The 25,113-nt window shown below is 51.8% G+C and overlaps 1 protein-coding gene and 1 long non-coding RNA gene across 4 annotated transcripts in view; one reads left to right on the top strand and one right to left on the bottom strand.

Moving 5' to 3' along the window:
• Positions 1–24,675, top strand: part of NRF1 (nuclear respiratory factor 1) — a 63,813-nt gene extending 39,138 nt beyond the window's left edge. Inside the window, exons 11-13 of one of the 3 annotated variants that reach the window (XM_086886284.1) lie at positions 1,717–1,869; positions 11,705–11,761; positions 22,654–24,675. In XM_086886284.1, coding sequence (XP_086742410.1) covers positions 1,717–1,869; positions 11,705–11,761; positions 22,654–22,817 — 374 coding nt within the window. In that variant the 3' untranslated portion in view covers positions 22,818–24,675. The remainder of the gene's footprint in view (positions 1–1,716; positions 1,870–11,704; positions 11,762–22,653) is intronic. The other 2 variants (XM_086886282.1, XM_086886283.1) reach the window with 2 other exon arrangements.
• On the bottom strand, positions 4,852–17,025 carry LOC147653375 (uncharacterized). Its single transcript, XR_015286011.1, has 2 exons — positions 15,934–17,025; positions 4,852–15,017 (listed from the first exon to the last, which is right to left on the bottom strand). It is a non-coding gene; the product is annotated as an uncharacterized LOC147653375 (long non-coding RNA).
• Positions 24,676–25,113: the final 438 nt, after the last annotated feature.

Genomic DNA, 25,113 nt, shown 5'->3' on the forward strand with positions numbered 1-25,113 from the left:
TGGAGCATCTGCTGCGAGTGGGGACGCAGGAACTGCTGACCCCACGCTTGGAGGCTCAGATGGTTTTGTTCTTAAGTGGTTGGTATTGAACAGAGGAAGATGGAGAGCGAGGAGGGGCAGCAGCAATTCCCTGAAAATGCTGGGAATTGCTCTGCTAAGAGGAAATTCTGTGCCCTGGAGCTGCTTTTGGAGTGAGAGGAACTCGGTGGGCGTTGGAAGGAGCGGTGCTGGTGCTGGAGCATCCTCCTCTTCCTCCTCCTCCTCCAAATCCTCCTCCTCCTCCTCCTGCAGCCTTTTGTTTGCCATTGATCCGTGGGGGCCCTGAGAGCTGCCAGGGCTTCCCGGCTGCATCCTGAAATATTGATGAGGCTCCTGGCAGAGCAGCTCCCTGCCCAGGGAAGGTTTAACATCCACCCCCAACAGAATCCCGGGGTTGTTTTGGAGGTGAGAGGAGTGGAAAGCTCCAGCTCCAGCTGGGATTCAAACCAGGGCGTGGAATGAGTGGAAGAAGTTGGGAAGGAAGAGGAGGTTGTAGGATCAAGCCATAACCAGGGAATTGATTTCACAGACAGGAGTTTGGCCCAGCCAGAGATCCAGTGGATTCTCTCTGGGAATGCTCCTACCCTTCTGCAGGACTTAAAAAACCTGTCTGGAAGGGTAGGATGGGAGTTTATCTCCATCTGATTGATAAGATAAAGGAGATAGTTTGACATCTCCCCATCCCTGGGAGTGTCCAAGGCCGGGTTTGGAAGGACCTGGGATAGTGGAAGGTGTCCCCATGGTAGGAAGGAGATGATCTTTAACTCATTTCCATGATTTCTATGAAAATTTCTGGAGGTCAGGCAAGGTGTTTCATTCCTGATTTTAACCATTAAGTGTTAATTACTCTCTGGGGGACTCTCTGGGACTGGGACAAGGCCTTGGCTGTTCTTTTCCTGTCCCCAGAGCAGATTTTCCTGCTGGAAACACTCGCGGGAGCACAAAGGGGGACACTGAGAGGAGCCCACCCCGAGCCCTGCCCTTCTCCATCCCCCCAGCCATCCCAAAAATCCAATCCCTGCTCTCCAGACAACCAGAGGGGGCCGTGTTGAGGGCTGGGGTGAGCCAGGATCCGTGCTGGGAGCCCGGGCAGGGCTTTAGGGTCTGACGTGGGCAGGGGGGGATTAACGAGCTCCCTGCTTTCGCAAGCCCCGGGAAGGAGGTGTCAGCACCCGAGCGGATAAAGGAGCCTCCATCGGTGTTTGGGGTGACAGTGCCACACAGAACTGCTGCTCCAGGTGGTGATTTCGGTGTGGGAAGAAGTTTAAATGCTGGAAAAAGCTTCGATTCTGAGCCAGGCTGAAGTGGGAAGCTGTGCCCACTCTGGGGAGTGGGGATGAGGAATGGCAACGCTCCTCTCGCTCCTCCTGGAGCTGCTGCTTGCAGTTGAAAACACATCCAGGAGAGAAAGGCAGGACTGGGATGCTGTTCCCTGTCCTGTGTGTGTCTCCCAGAGAGCCCCAACACAGATGGGAAAACCCAGGGTTTGGGATCCCTGTCCTGGCTTTGGGATTCCTCGGGATGGGGAGGTGCAGCACCAAGCCACTGGGAGCTGGTGGCTTTGCTCACATGAGGAAAATATGAATAAATTTAATGGGGGGAGGCGTAGGGGCTGCAAATGTCACCTCTTAAAAAAGCAGAATTTTATCTTTTTTCCTGTTGGATCTCCTTTTTTAGGGAAGATGGAGCCAAATGAGTCGCTAGCAGCTTGGCAAAGTGCAGATCAGCATGTTTGCATCCAGGAGGACAGGAAGGAAAGAGTCAAGCTTTTTGTAGGGCCTCCTCCCTGGTGGGAACAGAATTTTTTTATGAAGGTTTACCCTGAAACAGGTAGGATTTAATCCCAATCTGAAGGCAAGGTGAGGAAAAAAATCATTTTTTCAGGTGTGTTTCAGAGGAGAGGGCGGAAGAGATGTCAGTGGCAGCCAGCAAGGAGAGCAGAAGAGAGAATTCCTGGGTTTGCTGAGCAGCTCCAGGAACAGGGAGAGGTGATCCCTAGAGGACAAATTGCTGTGTACCAGTGAATAATTATCAGCAACAGAGCTGTTTGGCTCTGAGTGAAATACCTTGGCATGAAAATCAGTGAAAAGGAGCTCAGTCTGTGTTGGGTCGGGGTCTCGAGCAACAGGACCAGAGGAAACGGCCTCAAATTGCATCAGGGGAGGTTTAGGATATTAGGAAAAAAAATTCCTCATGGGAAGGCAGTGAAATTCCTGACTTGTCAGGCATTGGGACAGGGCAGGGCAGTCCCCATCCCTGGGGGGGCATTTCAAATCCATGTGGATGTGGCACTTTGGGGACATGGGGTGGGGACAGGAGGAGAGGGAACGGCCTCAGGATGGGCCAGAGGAGCCTCAGGGTGGATTTCAGGGAAAATTCCTCCATGGAAAGGGGGGGTCAGGCACTGGAAATGCCCAGGGCAGGGGGAAGTGCCCATTCCTGGAGGGATTTCCAAGCCCTGTGGATGTGACACGTGGGGATGTGGGGCAGTGATGGCCTTGGCAGTGCTGGGGAATGGCTGGACTCGACCTGCAAAGTGTTTTCCAACCTTAATAATTCCCTGATTCCCAGGACTCTCACTCCCCTGCGTGTGCCCTGTAGAGAGGAAATCCCTCTCTACATCCCTGGGCCTGACCAGGAATTCCCCAGTGGGGAATTTTGGGACACCAACCACAGCTCCTATTCCACCACCCAGCTCATTCCCAGAGCTGAAATATCCCCCCAGCCCGTGCAGAGCTGCTGTTTTCAGCGAGCCCTGCCCTCCCTGGCACACCTTGCCCTGCCCTTTGAAGCCTCCCCGTGGCGTTTGCCCGTCCCGGCCGATTCCCGGCGCTAATCCCGGTGACGCGGGGCTGGCACGGCTTTGCTCTGACATCCTGGCCCTGCTGGTGAGGCGGCTGCTGCTGCTGATCAGGATTTGTCTGCCCACCAACCGGGCTTAAAAATAGTCCCTCCTGTCCCACATCCGTGGCCGCAGCTTCCCCGGATCCCGTTCCAGGTGTGGGATGGAACCAGCACAACCCAGCAGGGGCTGGAACGGGAATTCTTTGGGTTTCCTTGTTGAGTCCCTAGATGGGAACACAGAATGGTCATTTCTAGGGACAGTTTGGCCTTTTGGGGTAGAAAAACCTCATTTTATTGTCTTTATTTAGCCTGGAGAAGAGGAGGCTCCATGGAGACCTTACAGCAGCATTCCGGTGTGGAATGGGGACTTACAGGAATGACTTCCCACTGTCAGGGGCAGGTTCAGATGGGATTTTGGGAAGGAATTCCTGGCTGGGAGGGTGGGCAGGCCCTGGCACAGGGTGCCCAGAGCAGCTGTGGCTGCCCCATGATCCCTGGAAGTGTCCAAGGCCAGGCTGGACAGGGCTTGGAGCACCCTGGGATAGCGGGAGGTGTCTCTGCCCATGGGAAAGGGTTGGAGCAGGATCTTTAGGATCCCTTCCAGCCCAAACCACTCCGTGATTCTTGGGGGGAAAAAAATTTTGGTGTGATGAGCACTTGAGATGTTCCAAGGCCTCTCTCCTCTTCACAAAGGCCTGAGGAGCACAAGGAGCCTCCTGGGTGGTTTTGTTCTCTATCCAAGTCCCACGTGGGGTCTCCAGGCTGCTCTTCAGCTCCAACCCTGCCTTGGAGAGCACAGAGGGAGGAGGAGGCAGCACCCTGGGCAGGCACCAGGAGCACCCCAGACCCTGATCTTGCTCCTAAAATCCAGCAGCCGTTTTCCTGCTCAGCGTGTCCGTGACAGACTTCCCAATATCCCAAAAGAAAACCTGGGGAAGGGAAAAGATAAATCCCTGGGGCAGGGAAAAACAAGTCCCTGGGGCAGGGAAAAGATAAATCCCTGGGGTAGGGAAAAAGAAATCCCTGGGGCAGGGAGAAAAAGAAATCCCTGGGGCAGGGAGAAAAAGAAATCCCTGGGGCAGGGAGAAAAAGAAATCCCTGGGGCAGGGAAAAATAAATCCCTGGGGCAGGGAGAAAAAGAAATCCCTGGGGCAGGGGAAAAAGAAATCCCTGGGGCAGGGGAAAAAGAAATCCCTGGGGCAGGGAAAAGAGAAATCCCTGGGGCAGGGAAAAATAAATCCCTGGGGCAGGGAGAAAACAAGTCCCTGGGGCAGGGAAAAAGAAATCCCTGGGGCAGGGAGAAAAAGAAATCCCTGGGGCAGGGAAAAACAAGTCCCTGGGGCAGGGAAAAGATAAATCCCTGGGGTAGGGAAAAAGAAATCTCTGGGGCAGGGAGAAAAAGAAATCCCTGGGGCAGGGAGAAAAAGAAATCCCTGGGGCAGGGAGAAAAATAAATCCCTGGGGCAGGGAAAAGAGAAATCCCTGGGGCAGGGAGGAAAAGAAATCCCTGGGACAGGGAAAAGAGAAATCCCTGGGACAGGGAAAAGAGAAATCCCTGGGACAGGGAAAAGAGAAATCCCTGGGGTAGGGGAAAACAAGTCCCTGGGGCAGGGAAAAAACCAATCCCTGGGGCAGGGAGCCACCTCCAAGGCTTTTCCTTGGAAAGCTCCATCACTTCCATCATTTCTCCCAGCCCTGCTGCTCTCAGGGCAGCTCCCACCCCCTGAACCATCCGAGTCTCCTGGCTTCTCCCTGACCTCACAGCATCTCCAGCACCTCCCGTGCCCTCCCCTCCCCTGGTGAGTTTTGACATCCATTCCTGAGAGCCTCGCAGGCTCCCCAGCTGTCACAGCCCAGGCTGGCCCGCTTTAAGCACAGACCATTTACCTTCCACGTGTCCCGAATTAGGGGAAACGGACAGGAGGGCTGGGTCTGTTTAAAAATTAAAGCTGATTACAGGGCATTAACATTACATTTAAAGGAATAGACAGCAGCCCTCCTCTCTCAGCACAGTTGCAATATGTTCCCTTTTGTTCTGGGCTGCAAGAGGGAAGCGAGCAGGACTGCTGGCGACTCCAGGCTGGGCAGGATTTCTTCTTCAGCCACATGAATTTTGAAAGAGGAGCTGCCTGTTGGCTGGTGCAAGAATTTAAAGCAGGCCTGGCTTTAAAACTTAAAACTTTAGAACTTAAAGCAGTTCCCATCTTTGCCATGCTAACAGGAAGCTGAAATTCTTCTGGCTAATCCTGAATTTCCCTTGGGGAATTCAGGTGATCTGACACTGTCTTCTGAGTTGTGGTCTTGGGAAGTTTTGTATTTGACAGATCCCGGTAGTTTTCTGTGAAATCCCACAATTTACACGGTGACTCTGTCCCAAAAGCAGGAATTAGTCAGTCTGGCTGGGAACAGTCTGAATGTGATGCTTGACTGGGATTCCCCGTGGGTTTTGGGGGGTTTGAAGCCCGTTTTTTGGGGGGTTTGTGTGATATTTGTGCAGGCTTCACCTTCATCTCACAGCCCCTCAGGGATTGAGGTGGCTCCAGAAGGAGCTGCTCAGTGCAGGATGGTGCTGAAAAGAGGCCTTTTGGCAGGTGAAGGGATGTGTTGGTATTCCCTGGATCCTGCTTTGCTGGGTCTTCAAGAAACCAAAGCTCCAGGGAGAGCTTCCAGCACATTCCAGGGCCTGGAGGGGCTCCAGGAGAGCTGGAGACGGACTGGGGACAAGACCTGGAGGGACAGGACACAGGGAATGGATTCCCACTGCCAGAGGGCAGGGATGGATGGGATCTGGGGAAGGAATTCCTGGCTGGGCTGGAATTCCCAGAGCAGCCCCAAATCCCTGGAATGTCCAAGGCCAGGCTGGAGCAGCCTGGGATGGTGGGAGGTGTCCCTGCCCATGGCAGGGGTGGGACTGGGGGACCTTGAAAGGTCCCTTCCCTCCCAAAACCATTCCATGTTTCTGTGATCTCTTAATGCCTTTTCATTTGGCTTCACCACCACCAACATTCACCTTAATTTAAAAAAAAGGGGGTTTTCTTTTCAGTTTATGGAGATGAAATCCCCAACTTGGCTTTGAGAGTCACATCCTGAGCTCTCCTGGTCCCCTCTGGGTGTCTGGAGCTGTCAGGACACGTGGCTCTGTGATCACAACAAATTTTTGGGGGTGTCTGCTGTAAATGGCTATTTTAATCCTTGGATGAGCTCCTGTCTGAAAGAGATGTGGTTGAATCCAGGCAGGAAAGGAATGGCAACCTTAGAGTTGGCATCTTCTCCTAAATTATTTCCTTGTTTGCCACTGTTTCCAGTCCAGGAAAGGGGATGGGAAGGATGGAGGGGTTTTTGAGGGGAGTCTGCAAGCAGATCCCGCCAGTGCCACCCTCTGGGATCGGTGTTTTGGCTCCAGGATGGGACAGGGAATTGTTCTCCTGCCCAGCTGGGGTCAGAAATCCAGCTCTGCCCTGCCAAGTCCTTTTTCCAGCTCTTCTCTTCCTCCTCCACACTCAGCCTCACCCAGACCAGAGGTCTGGCAGAGCTTGGCCAAAGCAGATCTCCTTCAGGGGGTCCAGCCAGGAAGGTTCTGGAAGGGCCACAGGCACCAGCAGCCTGGGGAGAGCAGCTTGGTGCCATTTCTGCTGGACACATCAGTGCTGGGTGTGGAGCCAAGGTGGATGAAGCCAAAATCGAAACCAGCTCTGCTCTGCTGCTCCTTTCTCCCAGGATAAATCCCCCGTGTGCTGGATTCTCCCTGTAGTAACAACTCATTCCAAACTACCTGGAGCACGTGGCAGCCCCACCTGGGCTTTTTGAGCCCATCTCTGGCAGATCTTCCAGTTTAACAGCAGAGGTCTCGGGACAGTTTGATGCTGCTGGCACCATCTCTGCTGATCCTGCTCCTCCAGGAAAGCCCAAAGAGAGATCCCAGCTCTGCCTCCTTCTCAGCTGCTTCCCAGAGCAGAGCTGAATTCGTGCCTGGCGTTCAGGGCACTTCCTTCAGCTGATGCCAACTGACCCTCCACTGCCCAGGGCTGAGGATGGGCAGTGTCCCCACAGCTGGGCAGCAGCTGGAGCATCTCCCAGTGCAGATTTTGACAGATTTTGGCAGATTTTGGCTCTCAAGACCTCCTCCCACGGTGGGAAGGGACAGTTCTGCACCAGAGGCAAGGCTGGGGATGTCTGCTGTTCCTGCCTGAGCTGTGCCACTTCTGCCCAAGGAATTCACTGCCTGTGGTTCCCCCCAGCCAGGGCAGATGGTTCAGGGTTACAGGTGCCCTGCTGGGCTGGGTCAGGCCAGCCTCTCTCCACTGCAGAGCCGAAAATGTCAGAGCTGCGTTGGGAATGGATGGAGGCTCCTCTGACCCGAGGGCACTTTGGGAGCTGCGGGGCCCTTAATGGCTGTCAGTGGGTGTAGGGTGCAATCTGATCCAAATGGGAAGCTGGCTGAAATCCCAGCAAGCTGTCGTTGCTTGTGGGAGGCATCTTAGGAAATGAGATGGGCATTGTGAGCTCTCCCCGCCCCACCAGGCAGCCCCAGGGAGGGAGAAATGCCCTGCCTGCAACTCGGGGCTGCTCCCTGCACTGAGGTTTGCTGCCTTTTTCATTTACCAAGCTCGTGGTCTTTTGTTTTTACACCAAAATTTCCTCCTTGTGGTTTCTGTTCTCCTTCGTTGCCTGCTCCCCTTTGGAATGTGCCTTCCCCACTTTCCTGGATGGACTTCTCCAAACTCCAGGTGGCTGCTGGTTTTCTTTGGCCTTGAAAAGTGCTCAGCCCCTCTTTTCTGAGAGCCTCAACTGCTTCCTTAGCAGGGTCTGACCTCCCGAGTTCCTCTCTTGATTTTTATCCCGAGCACATCCAGAGGATCACTCGGTGCCTGGATTTATCCTCCCCATTGGATCTCTGGAGTTGGGTCTGATTTTAAAGCCTAAAAGCACAGCCCCGTTTGTCTTACACCTCTGGGACGTAATAAAGAGCCCTGTCCTGCAGAAAATGTTTTCCTTGTGCACCAGCCCTGCCCTGGCACAGCGAGATTTTAATGGAGATGGGAGGTTTTAGTGAATCCTCCCACTGAACTTGCACATTTCTCTTTTCCCAAGTGAAGCTCTTTCCTCTTCCTTGGTGTTCAGCTGTTAGATTTGGGGCTGAGGAGGACAATTCCTGCTCTGGGGTTGACTGTGGTGTTATTTGAGGCTTCAGCAGGAGCCTGAGGAGATGCAGCCGCACCTCAGTGTCCCTTGGCTGGGTGGTTTTCTCCGGAACATTGGTGGGCACCCGAGGAAGAGAAGGGAAATTTGTCACCTTAAGGACTTTGCTTGGAGCCTGGAGAGCAGCAGGCTCAGCACTGGGATATCCCTGCTGTGTCCTGGAGTCCAGTGAGAGCTGAGCAGAGGTAAAACCACCTCCCCTTGCCCTGTGACCAGCGGGAACGCTCAGCCCGGTGTCCCTTTGGGAAGGGACAGAGGAGGGCGGTGTGTCTGTCCCTGCAGGCCCCTGTCTCCCAGTGACCTTCTCAGCTCACGGAGACAGCTTGGCTTTGCTGTAAAGCAGCTCATGTGACAGCAGTAATCCGCAGCGGGTAAACAGCTGTGCAGGAAGATTCCAGGGAATCGCCCTATTTTCCCTTCTCCCCACAGCCCGGCCGCCACACCGGGCCAGGAGGGTGGCAGAGGCTGCTCCATCCCCACTGGGTGTCCCTGAAAAGCCAGCTCAGGAGCACAAACTTCCAGGATTCCTCCTGGCAGTCCAGGCCAGGTCCCAAGAATTTTAGAAAAGCCATTCCTCCTCCAGTGGTTTCCTCTGAATCTTTTCCCAAACTACGAGTTTGGATTTTTAAGCCTGAATTTGACTCCTGTCTCCCACCCACCCTCTGTATCTTTTGGCATCATTTATTCCCTCAGAGTTTACAAATTCCTCTCTCTGGGTAGCATTTTCTGATGGCTCATGGGGACCCTCTTCTGCTCCTGGGATACTCAATGGACTTTTTGCCCATGAGAAGTTCAGTTCTGCCCTGGAGAAGATTCTGGGGACTGAGGGAGCACTAGCTTGGAATTGATTTCAAATTAATCATGGGTTTATTATTCCCATCCCCAGCTTACAGCAAACTTCCTTTCCCCTCTGGGTTTGCCACAGATCCCTGAACTTCCCCATCTCCGTTTTCCCTGTGATTTTAACCTTCCACACCTCCCAGGGGAAGTTCAGTGAGTGTGTTCTGAGTCCCAAGGAGCTGATGGCAGCTAAACCAGCTGGTTTTAGCCCGAGATCCAGGTTCCTGCATCCCCCACAGGCAGCAATTCCCCTCAGTTCCCTGCAGGAATGAGGTGCCTGGGATCAGGTAAGGTGGAATCCCTGAGTTTCTCAATCAGGAACCACCAGCAGGGCGTTTGTGGCTGCGATAAATTGTCCACCGGTGGCCTGAGACAATCCCTTATTTCATGTAAGCCACAGCCCAGCCCTCAGGAGGGACCATCTGTTCCTCTGGCCTAGGACAGATTTGAGCACGAGCCCTCGCAGTGAAAGGCTCTCTGCTATTCCCCTGAGCCGCCTGATCTCTTCCCACTGAAGGAAAAAACCCCCAAAAACCCCAAAGCTTTGTGCTCCCGAGCGTTAGGGGGGCTCTAATTGGTGTGCAAATTGGGACTGCTGCATTTAAGTGGTGGACATGGAGCTAATGGAAGTGGAATTTTATTGCTGGCATAAACAGGGGATGTTCAGCTCCTTTGAAGTGGCAGGGATCAGCAGCTGGGAGGGGTTTCTGTTCGATCAGAGCCAGGAGTGAGTTTGGTCTCTGGTTTTTCCCTTTGCTCTGACCCATGGATGAGTTAGGATGTCCTTCTCAGAGGTTCCTGCTGCGTTTTCCTTGCCAAAAAAAACCACAAACAGATAGAAAGTTTGAGTTGCACTTCTTCCAGATAGGAATGACATATTAAGAGGTTTGAAATCCAGCAGAAAATTCAGATTTGGACTCAGTTGGGTTTTAGGTTTCTCTGTGTGTGTGTGTGTGTGTGTGCTACTGCTGGAGATGTGTTTCCTCACCTGTGGGCCTCCCATCTGAGTCAGAGCAGTGGGAATCATCCCAGCAAATGAAAACCAGAAAGAATTCTCCAGCCACTACCACAGCCCTGTCGTTTTTCCAACCTGCTCTGCCTGGGAAGGGACAGGAGGACAGGCTCTTGCACCGCTTGATTCTCCTCACAAATTTTGCCTGTGCGGGTCCATGTGTCACAAATCTCCACTCTGCTCATCCAGGCTGAGACCCACAGGGACAAAACAGCGGGAAATCTCATTTTTGGGATAACAAACTCATCCCTCTCCCCGTACCCATCGTCGTTTTCTCTTGGTGTGCAAAGGACTCTTCCAACCCCCTGGCCTGGATGGTCGGGGCACAAAAATTCTGTGTCTTCAGCCAGGCCAGAGCCCAAACTTTGGTTTTTTTTTTAGCAACACAGATGTGCAGAGTTTAAAAGGGAAGAATCTGCCAGAGGCAACAGCATTCCAAGGATAAATACTCTCAGGAGAGCAGGGTAGGAACCCATCCCACCTGCCAGGCGGTGGGAGACGGTGGTGTACAAAAAAAGGAGGAATGTGGACTGTAAAAACTTGCTTTTTTACATGCAAAGTTCCACATCTGAGTCGTGTGTTGGCTGTGATTTATTGCTTACCTCGCTGAGGATGGGTCAGGTCCTACCTGGAGGGGAAACTGTGCCAAACGTGTCCCTGTGAAGGACACCAAAGCCTGGACACTGCTGCAGGAGGGGATGTGCTGCTTTGGGATGCTTTTCTAGCTGGATTTGGAAGCTGTGCATTGATGAAAAGGGAAAAAAAGGAGCCTTTGGGTGCATTTCCAGCCCCTTTTCCCCTGAGGAAAAAAGCCAAACTTACCTGCTGGGCAGGGCCTAGTGCGAGGTGAGGCTCCAGCTGCAGCTCACCGTGTCAAGGTAAAGCTTAAAACGCCTTCCCAAGGAATTTTCCTCCTCCAAAGGCTCTGTTGGGGGGCTGATGCCACCTCTCCTGGGTTAAGAGCACCGAATTCCCTGGCACAGAGGCACCGATGGGGCACTGGAGGGGGAGAACCCGCGGCGCTGGACCCGCTGCCCGGCCATGAATGTGCACCCTGTTGTGGCAGGGAAAGCTCCTGGGGAGCAAATCAGCAAAAAAATGCTGGGAAAATGGCTTTTAGATGGAGCCAGGGCCTATCTGGTTACAGATTGCCTTTCTGCCAGCACAATGGCTGCTTTATGTCTCCGTGTGCTCCGTAGGATGGGCCCGTGTCCGTGCTCGCGTGTGATCCGTCGGGACCGGCCCAGCCGAAACCAGCCGGGCCCTCGGAGCCTTAAAATCACCTGGAGCTCCTCCCAGGCCCCAAGGAGTGCCTGGATTTCATGAACTCCCCAGCTTTGTGCTCATGGGATATGTAGGAATTCCACTTTGGCGCTTTCTGCTCCTCGTTCGTCTCTCATCCCTCTGCGCCGGGGGAGTTTTACTGGAGGTGGCCTGAGCTTCTCCGTGATGGATTTCACTGCTTCGCTTCCTTGTTGGGCCTCTCTGGGCCAATTAAACCATCTGAACCATCTAAATGTTTGTAAAATATCTGGCAGAGGTATTCTTACCTCCCTACTCTACACAATGTTCTGGGTGGAATTAGAAATATTTCAGTTGCTCTGCCTAATATTGGGGTGCGACTCCTGTGTGGGCACTGAATTTCTGCACTTGCCCGGTAAACCAAAGGACGCATTTCCTATGAATCCATTAATCACCCCACTAAATCCCCCTCTCCAGCTGCAGTATTTCCCCTTTTCTCAGCCTTTTGCACTTGCATTTCATTGTCAGGCATCCTAGCAGCAGACTATTCATGTTGCAAGTGGACCGTGGCAGAGGGTTCGTCAGGTGAGTGGAATTTTGTGGCAATAGTTTGGAATGTTGGGATTTAGCTGATTTTGCTCTGTCCCTCTTGCTGTTTCTCATGGTTAAAGGGGGTGGTTTTTTGTGCCTGGACACCGTTTGGGGTTGCGATGCCTTTGGGGTTGTATCACCCAGGTAATTAAATGTTTTCGTAATTTTAGGTGGCGCCCTGCCGTGCTTCATACTGTAGCCAATAATAAAAACCTATGGAAAATTCAGGACACTAAAAGCTGTTTAAAAAAGCAGAATAAAAATCAGTCTCTTCCTCTGGGAGACCCCCTGGGGAATTTTGGGCAGTCAGCAAAATATTTATGGCAAAATCTACCAGGAGATCCCTATTAGGTGATTGTTCAGAATCTCCTCGGTGGTTGATTCCTGATTCCTGAGAAGAGGAACAGACTCATTTATCCTCAGGGGTTTCCTCTCTCCTCTTCCTGAGAAGCTTGGCACAGATAACCCCTGTCAGCCCCATGGTTTGTGTCAACACCCTGCAGATCGTGGGGAAAGCAAAGCCCGGCCGGAGCGGAACCTTTCTCTATTTTTATCTGCGTTTCGTGTAGAGATGATTGACCACTAGAGACTTCTAATCTTCTCAAGGTGTGTCCACGCCAAAGCCAGCTCATCAGCCAGGCTTAGACAGGTTATTCTCTAAGCTTCCAGCCCTGGAGCCCAGGAAAAACCTTCCTTCCCACAGGTGGAGACATTCCCGGTGTTTGTCACCTCTCCTAAGTGACAAATGGACTCCAGCTGAAGGTGCCACGTCCTGGAGACCCAGCACTAGAGGGGCAGGTCTTGGTGAGGACTGAGTTTAATCAGGGACAGCTTAATTCTGCCTCAGGTGATGCCCAGGGCCTGTTTTCTATCTCTAAATTCACCCCATGAAGGGGAGAGGGGGGGACAGATGGCCTCAGGAAAGACAAAGCAAAAGGTGTGGAGCGTAATCCACCCCCAGGAGATCAAACTGCTGTTCTGCTTTTCCCAAGCACCCTTTTCTTGGGAGTTTTTCCATCAAGAAAAACCCCGGAAAACCTGGGATTTCAGATTGTTTCCAATGTTAAACGTCACTGCAGGTTGGTTTTTTTTCCTTCTGGCACTGTCCTCGCTGCAAGGAGGAGCTGGTGTCACCAGTGAAGGACTGGTTTGTCACCACTGCTGCAGGCTGTGGGTCTTTGCTGTGCCAGGGAAGAGTTTGAGCATCAGGTTGGGATCTGCCTTTTTCCATGGAAGTGCTGAGGCTCCAGAGGAGAAAATTCCTGTAAATCAGGAGTTCCAGCCCCGTGGGTTTTGTCTCAAAGTGCTGCGACCTTAAAAGAAGTCCAAAAACTCCCTAAACATCCAAAAGAAACCCCCAAAAACTCAAAAAGATCTGGAAGAAATAAGAGAAGGTGAATCAAAGATGTTTCAGGTCATGGCCCTTCCCTCTTCACAGGGAGGAAGAAAACAGGAATGTCCCAAAGGTGCTCCCAGCTAGGAAAGGAAGGTTGGTCCCTGACCAAGATTTGGAGATAAACCTCGAGTCTGGATGTTCGGATTTTACTTAAAACAACACCTTGTTGCAAAATACCAGAGTTCTGCTGAAGAATGAGCCATGTAAGTGTGGTGTTGCTCCCTGACCGGTTCCATTCCAGTCCCAGTGTCCAGCGGGACACCCCGGATCAACCAGCAGCTTTATGGGGTCACTGAGGCAGCAACTCCTGAATGAGCAGAGAAGGAAAACCCCTTGCAAGAGATCCAGAGGAAGCAAAGAATCCCAAAGTGGATCAGTCAGGTTGGAGATCTCCGAGGTCATCGAGTCCCAACCTGTGCCTGATCCCGATTTTGCTGCCCTGAGTGCCATGTCCAGGCATTCCTTGAAAAGCTCAGGAAGGAAGGAATCACTGACGGTGTTAAGCTGGCAGGTGACCCCCAGGGACAGTCTGAGAGATGAGATGTGACCGTGGAGGTGTGGTGGATACGAGGAAGGAGGCGGTGACTCCAGGGGCAGCTGGGAATCGTGGATTCCCAGAGATCCCTGGGAATGTTGGATCTCATCTCCTGCATTTCTCTTCCGTTCTAAGGAAGAGTCAGGGCTATGATGTCACTTCATTGACTCAACTTTGATATCAGCTTCAGGTGCCTCATTAAATTGTTCTTTATTGGGGTTTTGACCAGAGTAGCTCCTAAAAAAGCAGATGAAGGAGGATCTTGAATGAGGACTGCAGCCTTTTGAAATTTGGTGGGAAAACCTTCACGTTTTGGTCTGACTTGCACAGAGGTTCTATAAGGAGGATCTGACACTTGTGAGCCTGGAAAGTTCTCAGAGCTTAAATCACTGCGTGGGGGTTTTGTGATTTGTCAATATCACAGAATCCAGCCTGGGCTGGAAGGGACCAGAGATCATCCTGTGCCAGCCACACCTTCCACTCTCCCTGGTTGCTCCAAACCCCATCCAACCTGGCCTTGGACACCTCCAGGGATGGGGCACTGAGCCATTTCTGATGGGAAAAATCCTTCCAGTTACCATCCTAAAAGATGTCAGAGTTAACCATTGGTGCTCTTGCAGCTGAGGTGGTGAAAGATGGAGGGCTGAGCTTTCATCTTATCTTTAACCATGTTACCGTCTTGAGAGATGTCTTCTGCTCCTCTGCCATCGCTGAGCGTGGTGGGATTCCTAAAATGCTTTATTTCTGAGGCTGGTTTCATGTCAGCACCTCGTGCCTTAAGGGACACGTTGAGTTTGGGTTCAGTTCAGGATTTGTCAGGGTAACCCCTGACTCTGAGAGCTCTCATTTCAGCTGCTGTGGCTGGAACCCGTTAGAAACCTGGTTTATCTCCCTGAAAATACACCCTCATGCTCACTGATTGTCCCCTTCCTCCACCTCTTGAAGGCCCCTCAAGTCACTTCCCCAGAAGGGAGGTGGTCAAAAGGAGATTTTTTTTTTTTAAATCTTTACAAACCAAGTTCCCAGTCAAAGGAAACATCCAATAAACATCAGCTGTGGGACGTTTTAATGTTTGTGCTGAGCAGTGTTAGCAGTTGTGTTCACAATCGCAGTTGGTGAGGACAGGAATGGGTTTTGTTCCAAGATTCTGTAGGACCAGCCCCTTTCCTGAGCCAGCCTCGGTTTTACCGCCTCTAAAACACCTCCAGTGATGGAAACATCGCTCCAGAGCTTCACCAACTTTATGTTTAGCTGTCATCTGGGGTTTTTCCCACCTCCTAAGTGCAGGTTTCTATGCTGTACCTCAAGCACATGTCTAACTGGGGAAAATATCATCAGAAAAGATGATTATTCCCTACTTACCTGCATCAGCCTTGATGTATTTACACCTGGGAATTCAGACCAAAGCACTGCTGGTGCCCTTTCCTTGTGCTGCCCACTGAGGACAAGCGTTTCATTTTTTGGAGGTCCTCTGGCTTGACTTTTTTTTCTTTTTTAATTTTTTTTTAAATTTTTTTTTTGTTTTAAAATCCACTCATTCTGAACCGTTGACGAGAATTCTTCCATCCCATCTCCAAAAGTCGCCCTCGGCTCTGAAAGGAGCGTGGTGATGAGATGATATCTGCTGCCCTGTGTGCTAGGGCCTTGTAGTGCATTCCTGAGCACAGGAATTTCGGCTGGATTCCTCAGCCCCTGCCTCCAGAGGAGGGGAAGGAGAAGACACAGGAATATCTATCACCAAAAGCTTTGGCAGAACGATGCTGAGCACAGTTTGCTCTGATTTCCCCCCCGTGCTGATGGAAACAAAGTCCTCTGAATGAGTTGGACAGCCAAGAAAGTCCAGTGGAAAATTCCACTCTTTTTATCCTTTTCCATTTGGTGCTGAACCAGGGAGGGACTTTGTGAGGTCGCCGACTCCTGACCCTGCAGTGCTCACAGCTGGCGGCACTTGCACTTTTGGTGTCGAGGAGAACAGAGCAAGAAGAGTCAACCTTGGCTTCCCCAACAGCAGCACCAGCTTTTGGAGGGGACCTGCAGCTCTCACTCGAGGTTCTGGGGTTTCATCAGATGATGTTGCCTTGCTACCAACCCAACAATGCCCTCGGAGGGGCTCCAAGGTGATCCCTCAAGTCATTGTGCACTTTCCCGTAAAAAGTTTTTTCCCCAAAACTTTTTTTCCCCAAAAAAGTTTCTTTTTTGTCCCATAAAAGGATTCCCAAGAGCAATAATTCTCACCCCAGACTCGTGTCCTCCTCCGTGGCCAGCAGTGTTTCTTGTGACATCACAACCCGTAGAGCCGTGAACTCCCCTTGGGTAACGGCTCCGCTCTTGGCTTCTTCCCTCAAGCACTTTTTAATCTGTTTTTTGATTCTGCTGCACTTCTCACGCCTTGATTTCTCGATCTCTTCTGAGCTGAGCTCTTTCAGAATACTCTCTCATGGGCAGTTCTGTTTATCTCAGTTCTTTGGGTCAGGAAGAAAACTCCAGAGCTCGTTAGGATCTTGTTTCTCGTGTTTATTAGGATGTTATCACAAAACTTGGCAGGTCTCTCCAGACTTTTTGTACAAGTTTAATTTATCCTGGCTCTTTGGCTCTGATGGCACAAAATGGCCCTGAACCATGCGGCTGTTTCTTCTTTATACTTATTTTTATCCAATTAACAATAGACACGTTAATTATTTTTCTTAATGACCCAATGACCCATCACCTTTGTGCTGCACTGCAGCATTTTTTATCCAATCACTTACTACTACAAAAAAACCTCAAGAAGAAGAAAATTAAGAAGAAATAAAGAAAAGAGACAACATTCTAAATCCTCCTATCTTGTTTTCTATTTTTTAAACCAGTTTAAACTCTAACTTTTTCACTCAGTGACTTAAGAAAACTCTAATTTACACACTCACACTTTTAGCTTTTCTATCTCACTTTAACAGTTGTTTTCGTGTAACACCATGAAAACACACCCATAAATTTCACATTATATGAAATTCAGTGTTCTCCTGGATCTCAGACATCAGAGACGAGGGCTCACACCCTGTGTCTCAGCCTCCAGCACACGGGGGTGTTGAGAAGGTTCACATCATCTCCCCTTCTTGCTGGTGTCAGCCTGGCTCGGTGGCACGGGGCTGGGCATCGCCCGGCACTCGTGGACATCAGGAATGGGAATGGTTGTTTTCCACTTGCCTTCCCCTCCCCTTCCAGGAGCTGCTCCCATGGGAGTTCTCCTTGGCAGGAGACGGCTCTCTGATCATTCCTAGATGTTGTTGATGCTACCAAAGAAGAGGATTTTTCACTTTTTGAAGGAAAAAGCTTTTTCTGGTCTTGTGTTGACGTTCAGCGTGGTGGCAGTGGTTGCTGTTTGGTCAAAAGTGGGGCTGGCTCCTGCCTCCTCACCCTCCAGGGCTTTGAGTTCCTGTGTGAGCTCCAAGTGGAAGAGGTTTCATGCGAGGTCCAGCTGTTCAGCCTTCCCCTGACGTAGAGGGTTGAGCCAGGACGTTCACTGGAGGAGCCAGGAGGACATTCCTCACTCCACGAGCGACTGGCAGTGAAATTATGAACAATTCCATCCCTCCCCGCCGTTCCACGCGGGAAGTCCACCTGAAATTTTTGGGATGCTGCACTGAATATTGTCCGACCAGGTTGTTGAGATAGCTCCTGTCTTGGTGTCAGCCAAGACCTTTCTCCTCCCCTGCGTTTCAAGGCTGGCAGAACCTCCAAATTCCCACTGCTGTAAGGAGAACATGCCAGAAATTCACAGGACTCGTGGCAGGATTCATTCCATCTGCTGCCAGATCCCAGTGCAGACAGAGCTCTGTCCCAGGTTGCCTTGGGTTGGTTTCCTCACCGATGGGACTTGGTGGTGGCAGGACCTGCAGTGCCATTCCAGCCCGTCTTCCAGCCCCTGCCTGGCATGAGATGTCCAGCTTTATTCGGGCTCTTGGCATTTGGATGTGGAACGACGTGGGCAGATGTCCAGAAAGCCAGCTGTGTCCAGGGCTGACCCCACAGCGTGGGCAGCAGGTCAGGGGAGGGGACAGTCCACTTCTGCTCTGTCCACCCAAGGGACCTGCAGAGCTCTGGGGACCCCAGCAGCAGAAGGTGGAGCTGCTGGGGGTGTCCAGGGTGGAGAAGGGAAGGCTTCAGAGCCCCTTGCAGGGCCTGAAGGGGCTCCAGGAGAGCTGGAGAGGGACGGGGGACAAGGCCTGGAGGGACAGGACACAGGGAATGGCTCCCACTGCCACAGGGCAGGGCTGGATGGGATCTGGGGAAGGAATTCCTGACTGGAATGGAATTCCCAGAGCAGCTTGGCTGCCCCTGGATCCCTGGAATGCCCAAGGCCGGGTTGGACGGGGCTTGGAGCATCCTGGGATAGGGAAAGGTCTCCCTGCTCGTAGCAGGTGGTTGGACCTGGGCGATGTTCCCTTCCAACCCAAACCGTTCCATGATTCCATAGCCTGAGCCTCTCCAGGCTGAACGGGAGATAAGGATGGACTCAACCTGAGGTACCAGGAAGAAGACAGGATGCCTCGTGTCCCTGAGCTGGACAATATTCCATTTATCCTGCGGGGCTGGGAATGAAGCTGAAGCTAAAGCCTTGTCCGTGACACTCTCTTTGATCTCAAGGGTGAGGAGATGTTAAAGTGATGCAGAAACTGGCACCGATGACCCAAACAATCCCAGATGGCCAGGCCATTTCTGATTCTTGTCCCCAGTTCCCTGGGCACTGAATCATCCCACCCACCCAACTTTCTCCCCTAAAGCCCTTGGGGTGTTTAAATGGAGTCGCCTGCAGTGTAGGATCAAAACAGCTGCTCTTACGCTCTGTGCCAGGTGAGATTTCTTTATCAGACACCGCGTGACTTTTCGCCTCTCAATCCTGTGTCTCTGCCCTCAGGTAGATCTGACTTAACCCTGTTCTCCCATGAGCTGAAACCTGTTCTCTGCTGAAGCAGCAGGAGTTTCATTCTCTCCTCTGGCCCATCGCAGTCCCCCGGCAGAAATGCAGCTGTGAACATTTTCTGACCCAGCTTTAGAGTCCAACCACAGCCACCTCGATCAACTCCCGTCCTTTGATTCAACCCCTAAGGCCTTCCATGGCTCTTCTCCTCCCTTGGCCGCCCTCATGTTCTACCCTTTCCCTCCACGGTGTCACCGGCCATGCCAGACCCTCCTTCCTCCCAAAACCAGCTGATCCTCCACCAAAAAAAACCTCTTTTTCTGGGATGTGGCAGGAGCTGGTGCTGTCCCAGCTGCCTGGAGCTGACTCCTCACCCCTGCTGAGGACAGGAGGGGCTTTTTGGGGTGGGAAAGGCACAGCTCGGCTGCATCTTCCTGAGAGCCCATGGTTTGTGCTGCTCTGTGTGTGATCCATGTTGTCCCTCCCAGGCAGGAGCTGGAGCAGCCACAGATTCCAGTGGGATCCCATTTCCCTGCCTGCCCCGCTCCTCACGGCGCTCCCCGGCCCCGCTCCACGTTCTTTGCAGAAACGTATTTTCCAAAGATTTGAGAAGTCGGTTTGGGGTTAAGTTTCTTTTTTTGTTTGTTTTTTTTAATGTTTTTTTTTGTCTAATGGATTTCCTGTTTTTAATACAATTGAAAGGGTCTGAAATCCATGCTTTAGATTAACATATGCCAGCTAGATTAGGGCTAATCAGGGTGCAGGTCTGAGCAGATGCAGCGCGGGGCCAATCCCAGACCTGATTACAGCATCTCAGTGGTTTAATCGTCTCTCTCCCAAGGGCGATCAGCTCTGCTCTAATGCACAGCAGACTTTCCAGCCCTCTCCTCCTTTGGTTTGTTACCACCCCTGGCAGGAAGGGCCGCCACGTCATCTGCTGAGGCGATTTACGTTAATCCCACGCAGAACGGGATGTGTGCGGCGCCGTCTCTCACGGAGACCTCCCCGCGCTCCGAGAGGTGGCCGGGCTGGGCCGAGCCGTGTCTGAATTAACTCACCCTTCCCAAACATCCCCGTTGGGTGCTCAGGGCTCGCCAGCGCCCGGTTTTGGCACGTTTGGACATGTGGAGGGATCGTGGCTTGAGCGTCGCGTGGTTCGTGGCCCTCGGGGGTGGTGGTGGTGGTGGCTCTGCTCCTTGGGTTGTCCATGTGCCGTTTGATCTCCTCTGGGTTAACAACCCGAGTAACCCAAAGGGCTTAGTTGGATTGTTGGTCTGGAGCGGGGATTTGAGGTGCATCCCAGGCCAGAGCTCCAGCTCTTGCTTAAACTGGGATGTGCTGTGTTCTCCCGAGGGGTCTGCTCGGAGATTTGCTTCAGCAGGGCTGAGCCTGAGCTCTCTTTTCTCATTTCTTCTGTTGCCTGAAATTCCCACTGGCCAGAGAGCGCCCCGAGAGCCGGGAGCCTCCTCCTGCCTCCGCTCCATTCGCGGCAGCCGGCGCTGAACAACCAACCAGGGAACCACTTCCTTGGCTGGCCTTGGGGAACGTGGCCACGACCCCTCGGGCTGGGGGAGCAGGAAACTCCCCAGCCCACGGGAGCGCTTTGGGACCCCGAGGGGAGGGATGTTGGAGGAGTGCTGGGGTCACCCACCTGGTCAGCACGATTAACTCCTAAGCTTTCCTGTCTGCGCAGAGAGTTATCCGAGGACACGGAGCCGCCTCTGTTACCAAACAATGCCCTCAGCTCTGCTCCCTGCTCCTCAACCCAAAGGGATTGCGCTGCTTTTTTGGGAAAGCCTCGCTCAGGAACTTGCTGTTGTGGCAGGGCTGGCCATCCATGCTGCTGGAAGGATTTGTTCACCTCAAAAACCTGTTTTTTCCCCTCAGCAGAGGCGTGGGTACTTTCTAAAATATCTAAATTATCCCTCTTGTCCAAATACCCCTTGGCCAAGCCAAAGGTGGAGGTGGGCACAGGGATAATCCCGGAGTAGAATGATGGAGTTCCTCCTCCCCGCCTGCAGGATTTGCTGTTCCCCTGCCCTGCCCAGCTCTGTTGAGTGCTCCTTGCTGGTTTTTCCCACCTCTTTCACATCCCAGTAACCCTCAGGGGCCTCGTTGTTTGGTTGTCACCTTGTTTGGTGTTTCCTGGCTCAGCAGGACTCGGCACCGCAGCGTTCTCCTCCCAGCCCGAAGCTTTGCCAGCTCCATCCTCACCTGATCCATTCCTGCAGCTGGGCCAGCCTTGGGAAAAGCTGTTCCCACTTTGCTGGACCCATCCATGATTGGGGAAGGGCTGAGGAGGGGGGATTGCTTTCCTTCCTCTGTTTTCTGTTTCACATATAAAGCGTGAGCGCCTGAGGGCAGTGCCAGGAGCAAGTTTGGCTTGGCCAGGGCGTGCTGGTCCCACCCTGCCCTTTCCCTGTGAGGGGAGAAGGGATGAGCAGGGATGGAGAGGGAGCAGGAGGAGGGGAATTGTGTTGGAGAGGGGTTGTAATGGGATTCATGGATGCAGAGCAATGGGATTCTGCTCATGTGCCACCAGTGGGGAGGTGTCTGAGTGACCTGCAGAGTTCCAGGGGATGGGAGAAGCTGAATTTATCCCTTCCTCAGCCCCACGGTTCCCAATTCTGGGCATATCCTGAGGAAAAGGCGTGTGGGGAGTGGGTTCTTCGTCAGTGGGTGATCCCTGGTGGGCTGTGGGGTGGGTGGGAGCAATCCCTGCCTCCAGGAAAACACGGCCTGATGGGTTTGGCTGAGCTGTGCCATCCCAAAACATGGCTGGGCTGGGTTCCTCCTCCAAAAACTATGTCATTTCTTTCCTCCTCATCCTTATTCCCTCCCTGCAGCCTCACGGCCCCGGGGTGTGGGCCCCAAGGTGCTGCCACCCATCTGATAAATGGGGTAAAATCTTCCATCATGGAGAGAATCATGGAATGTTTTGGGTGGGAAGGAACTTTTAAAGATCACCCAGTTCCACTCCATCCAAGGGCAGGGACACCTCACACTGTCCCAGGTTGCTCCAAGCCCCGTCCAACCTTGGACACTCCCAGGGATCCAGGGGCTTCTCTGGGAATTCCATCCCAGCCAGGAATTCCTTCCCATATCTCGTCCATCCCTGCCCTCTGGAGCTCCAGCGAATCCTCCTCTTGATTTGCTCCAGCAGCTCCACATCTTTATAGAGTTGAGCACCCTCCTCCAGCTGGGACAACTCCAACCCCCCAAAGAACCAGAGCAGAGCAACCCCCAAAGCCCTGGTGGATGGATGGATGGATGGATGGATGGATGGATGGATGGATGGATGGATGGAATCCATGGATGGATGGATGGATGGATGGATGATGGATGGATGGATGGATGATGGATGGATGGATGGATGGATGGATGGATGGATGGATGGATGATGGATGGATGGATGGATGGATGATGGATGATGGATGGATGATGGATGATGGATGGATGGATGATGGATGGATGGATGATGGATGGATGGATGGATGGATGGATGGATGGATGATGGATGATGGATGGATGATGGATGGATGGATGGATGGATGATGGATGGATGGATGGATGGATGGATGGATGGATGGATGGATGGATGATGGATGGATGAGGGATGGATGGAGGATGGATGGATGGATGGATGGATGATGGATGGATGGATGGATGGATGGATGGATGGATGGATTGATGGATGGAATCCATGGATGGATGGATGGATGATGGATGGATGGATGGATGATGGATGGATGGATGGATGGATGGATGATGGATGGATGGATGGATGGATGGATGGATGATGGATGGATGGATGGATGGATGGATGATGGATGGATGATGGATGATGGATGGATGATGGATGATGGATGGATGGATGGATGGATGGATGATGGATGGATGGATGGATGGATGGATGGATGGAATCCATGGATGGATGGATGGATGGATGGAATCCATGGATGGATGGATGGATGGATGGATGACACCTCACCACCACTGTCCCCTCACCCTGGACTGTGCCACCTCCACTGCCACCGCTGTCCCCTCTGTCCCCGCAGGCCTCGTGCAGATCCCGGTGAGCATGTACCAGACCGTGGTGACCAGCCTGGCCCAAGGCAACGGCCCCGTGCAGGTGGCGATGGCGCCGGTGACCACGAGGATAGCGGACACTGCCGTCACCATGGACGGGCAGGCGGTGGAGGTGGTGACCTTGGATCAGTGACGGAGCAGCGGCGTCGCGGCGATTCTCCTCGTCTCTTACGCGACTTCGTGGGTTTTTTTTACGCCTCTCCGGAGATGCAATCAGGTGGCATTTGAGTCTCCCGGCTTTGGAAACAAAAGGTTTTGTTGACCTTTTTTTTCTGTTTTCTTTTCTTTTTTTTTTTTTTTTTTTCTTTTTTTTTTTAAAACCAGAAAAATAGAAAAAAAAAACAAAACTAATCCTGGCAGAGGATGTGTGTAAAGTGCATTTTTTTAGCGCCACTCTGCTCTCCGAGGAGCGAGAAGCCAAATTGTGACGGGACTTTGATTCCAAGGAGGTTGAAAAGAAAATAAAAATAAAGCCACCCTTTATTGCCCCGTTTTCCCCTCGTGTGGGATCGAGCAGGAGGAGGCTGGGGGGCAACACAGACACCCTCAAGCCAGCACCGACCTCGACAGCAAATTAGGTATCAAAGATTTTAATATGGACTTTTATATTCCAAAAAAAACCCACCCTGGAAAAAACAACAACAAAAAAAAAACCATAAAAAAAAACCAAAAAAAACCACACAAAAAAAAAGTTTGGAAAAAAAAAAAAGACTCCTCTCCTGGGAAGAAAAAAAAAAGAAAAAACAGAAAAAAGAATTAAAAAAAAAAAAAAATAAAATGCATGTGTGACTGCAGGGGGGGGTGGAGACCTCCCGAAGGGATGATGCTCTTCCAGGAGCCCGCCGGAGGATCCCCTTGGTGCACACTGGAGACCTGTTCCTCCTTCTCTGCTCTCGTACCTGCCATTTTCCATCCTTGGGGTTTTTTTTTGGTTGGTTTTGTTCTGTTTTTTTCTTTATTATTATTATTATTGTTGTTGTTGTTGTTGTTATTATTATTATTTCCCGATTTCGTGGCTCTAGACCGGAGCGGAAGCGCCTCTAAAGGGGCTCTGGCTGTGTCCCCCCCCCTTTTTTCCACACCACATTCCCGGGATTTCCCTTCTCAAGGAGCCACCTCAGGCTCATCCCATTCCCTGCTGCCACCCCCGACTTCTCCTCCTGCAATTCCCACAGGAAAAGCTTGGTCTGAAGGGGGGGATGAGAGCGAGACCCTTCCCTTTGGGGGTCCCTCTTCACCCCAACCCTCCTCCCCCCACCCCGGTCCTGCCCTGTGCCTCTCCCAGCACGGTTTTAACCCCAAAATCCTTCCCAGGAGGGTTAAAATTGAAAATAAAAGCCTTTGGGATGGGGTGGGGCGTTTTTGGGGGGTCAGATTTTATTCAGCATCCCCATGGGCCAAACCCCCTCCCCCCAACAAGCACTTCCCAGGGGATTTAATTTTTGGGGTTAATTTGGAGGGGGAGGTTTTTTTTAATTATGATTTCCAAGTGGGGCGTTCGAGTTCTCCACGTCTCGCTCCGCCTTTTGGGGAAAGTTTTCAGATTCTTGTATTTCCTTGTTTTATATGGGGGGAAAAAAACCCCCAACCAAACAAACAAAAAAAAAAAACCCACAAAAAACAAACCTATCAAATGTTCTTTGTATACAATTCCTTTTTATTTTTTCCGAGGGGAGGGAGATTTTTTTCCATAGAAACTGTCCTGGTTCTCTCCCAATTTATGAAGCTCTTTTGGGGTTTGTTTTTTTGGGGTTTTTTTGGGGTTTTTTTTTTCCTAATGATTATTTTTTTATCGTCGTTGTGAAGATGTCGGTGGCTTTCCAAGTCAGTGTTTCTTTGGCGATGAAATGAGGTTCTTTTAGTTCCCAACCCCCCCCCAAAAAAGAAAAAAAAGACAAAAACCAGGCAAAAAGCAGAGCATGGACCCCCCCCCTTTTGTTTTCCCAGTGTCTATTATTGCCTCATTCAATAAATTGTTACAAATGTGTCTACCTGGGTGTCCAATTCTCCTGTTTTGGGGGATTTTTGGGAATATTTGCCAAATATTGGAATATTTGCACCCTTCCAGGTGGGTGTTTTGGGGTTTGGTCCCTCCCCCCTCCCACACTGGGGCCGGAGAGGAGAAGCTGAGCATCACCAGGATGGTTTTGGGGGTTAATCCTTTTATTTTTTAGGTGTAATTTATCTCATTTTCATCTTCCAGCATCAACCTCGGGAGTGCTGGAGTGTCCTCCCCCTGCTCCCACCTGCGGGCTGAGCTTTTGGGGTGAATTCCTCCATTTCCAGCCCCTTCTCACCACCAGGGTCGATGTTTTATTTTTGGGAGTGCAAACCCAAGGAGGAGCCTGGAAACACAAGGATGGGTTTCAGCAGCTTTATTGGAATCCAGGGAATCCTGGGGGGGCTCCTGATGGCCTGGGGTGAGAGGA

This window comes from Cyanistes caeruleus, chromosome 4 (assembly GCF_971803275.1).
Source record: "Cyanistes caeruleus chromosome 4, bCyaCae1.hap1.1, whole genome shotgun sequence".
In the NCBI taxonomy this organism is placed as follows: Eukaryota; Metazoa; Chordata; class Aves; order Passeriformes; family Paridae; genus Cyanistes; species Cyanistes caeruleus.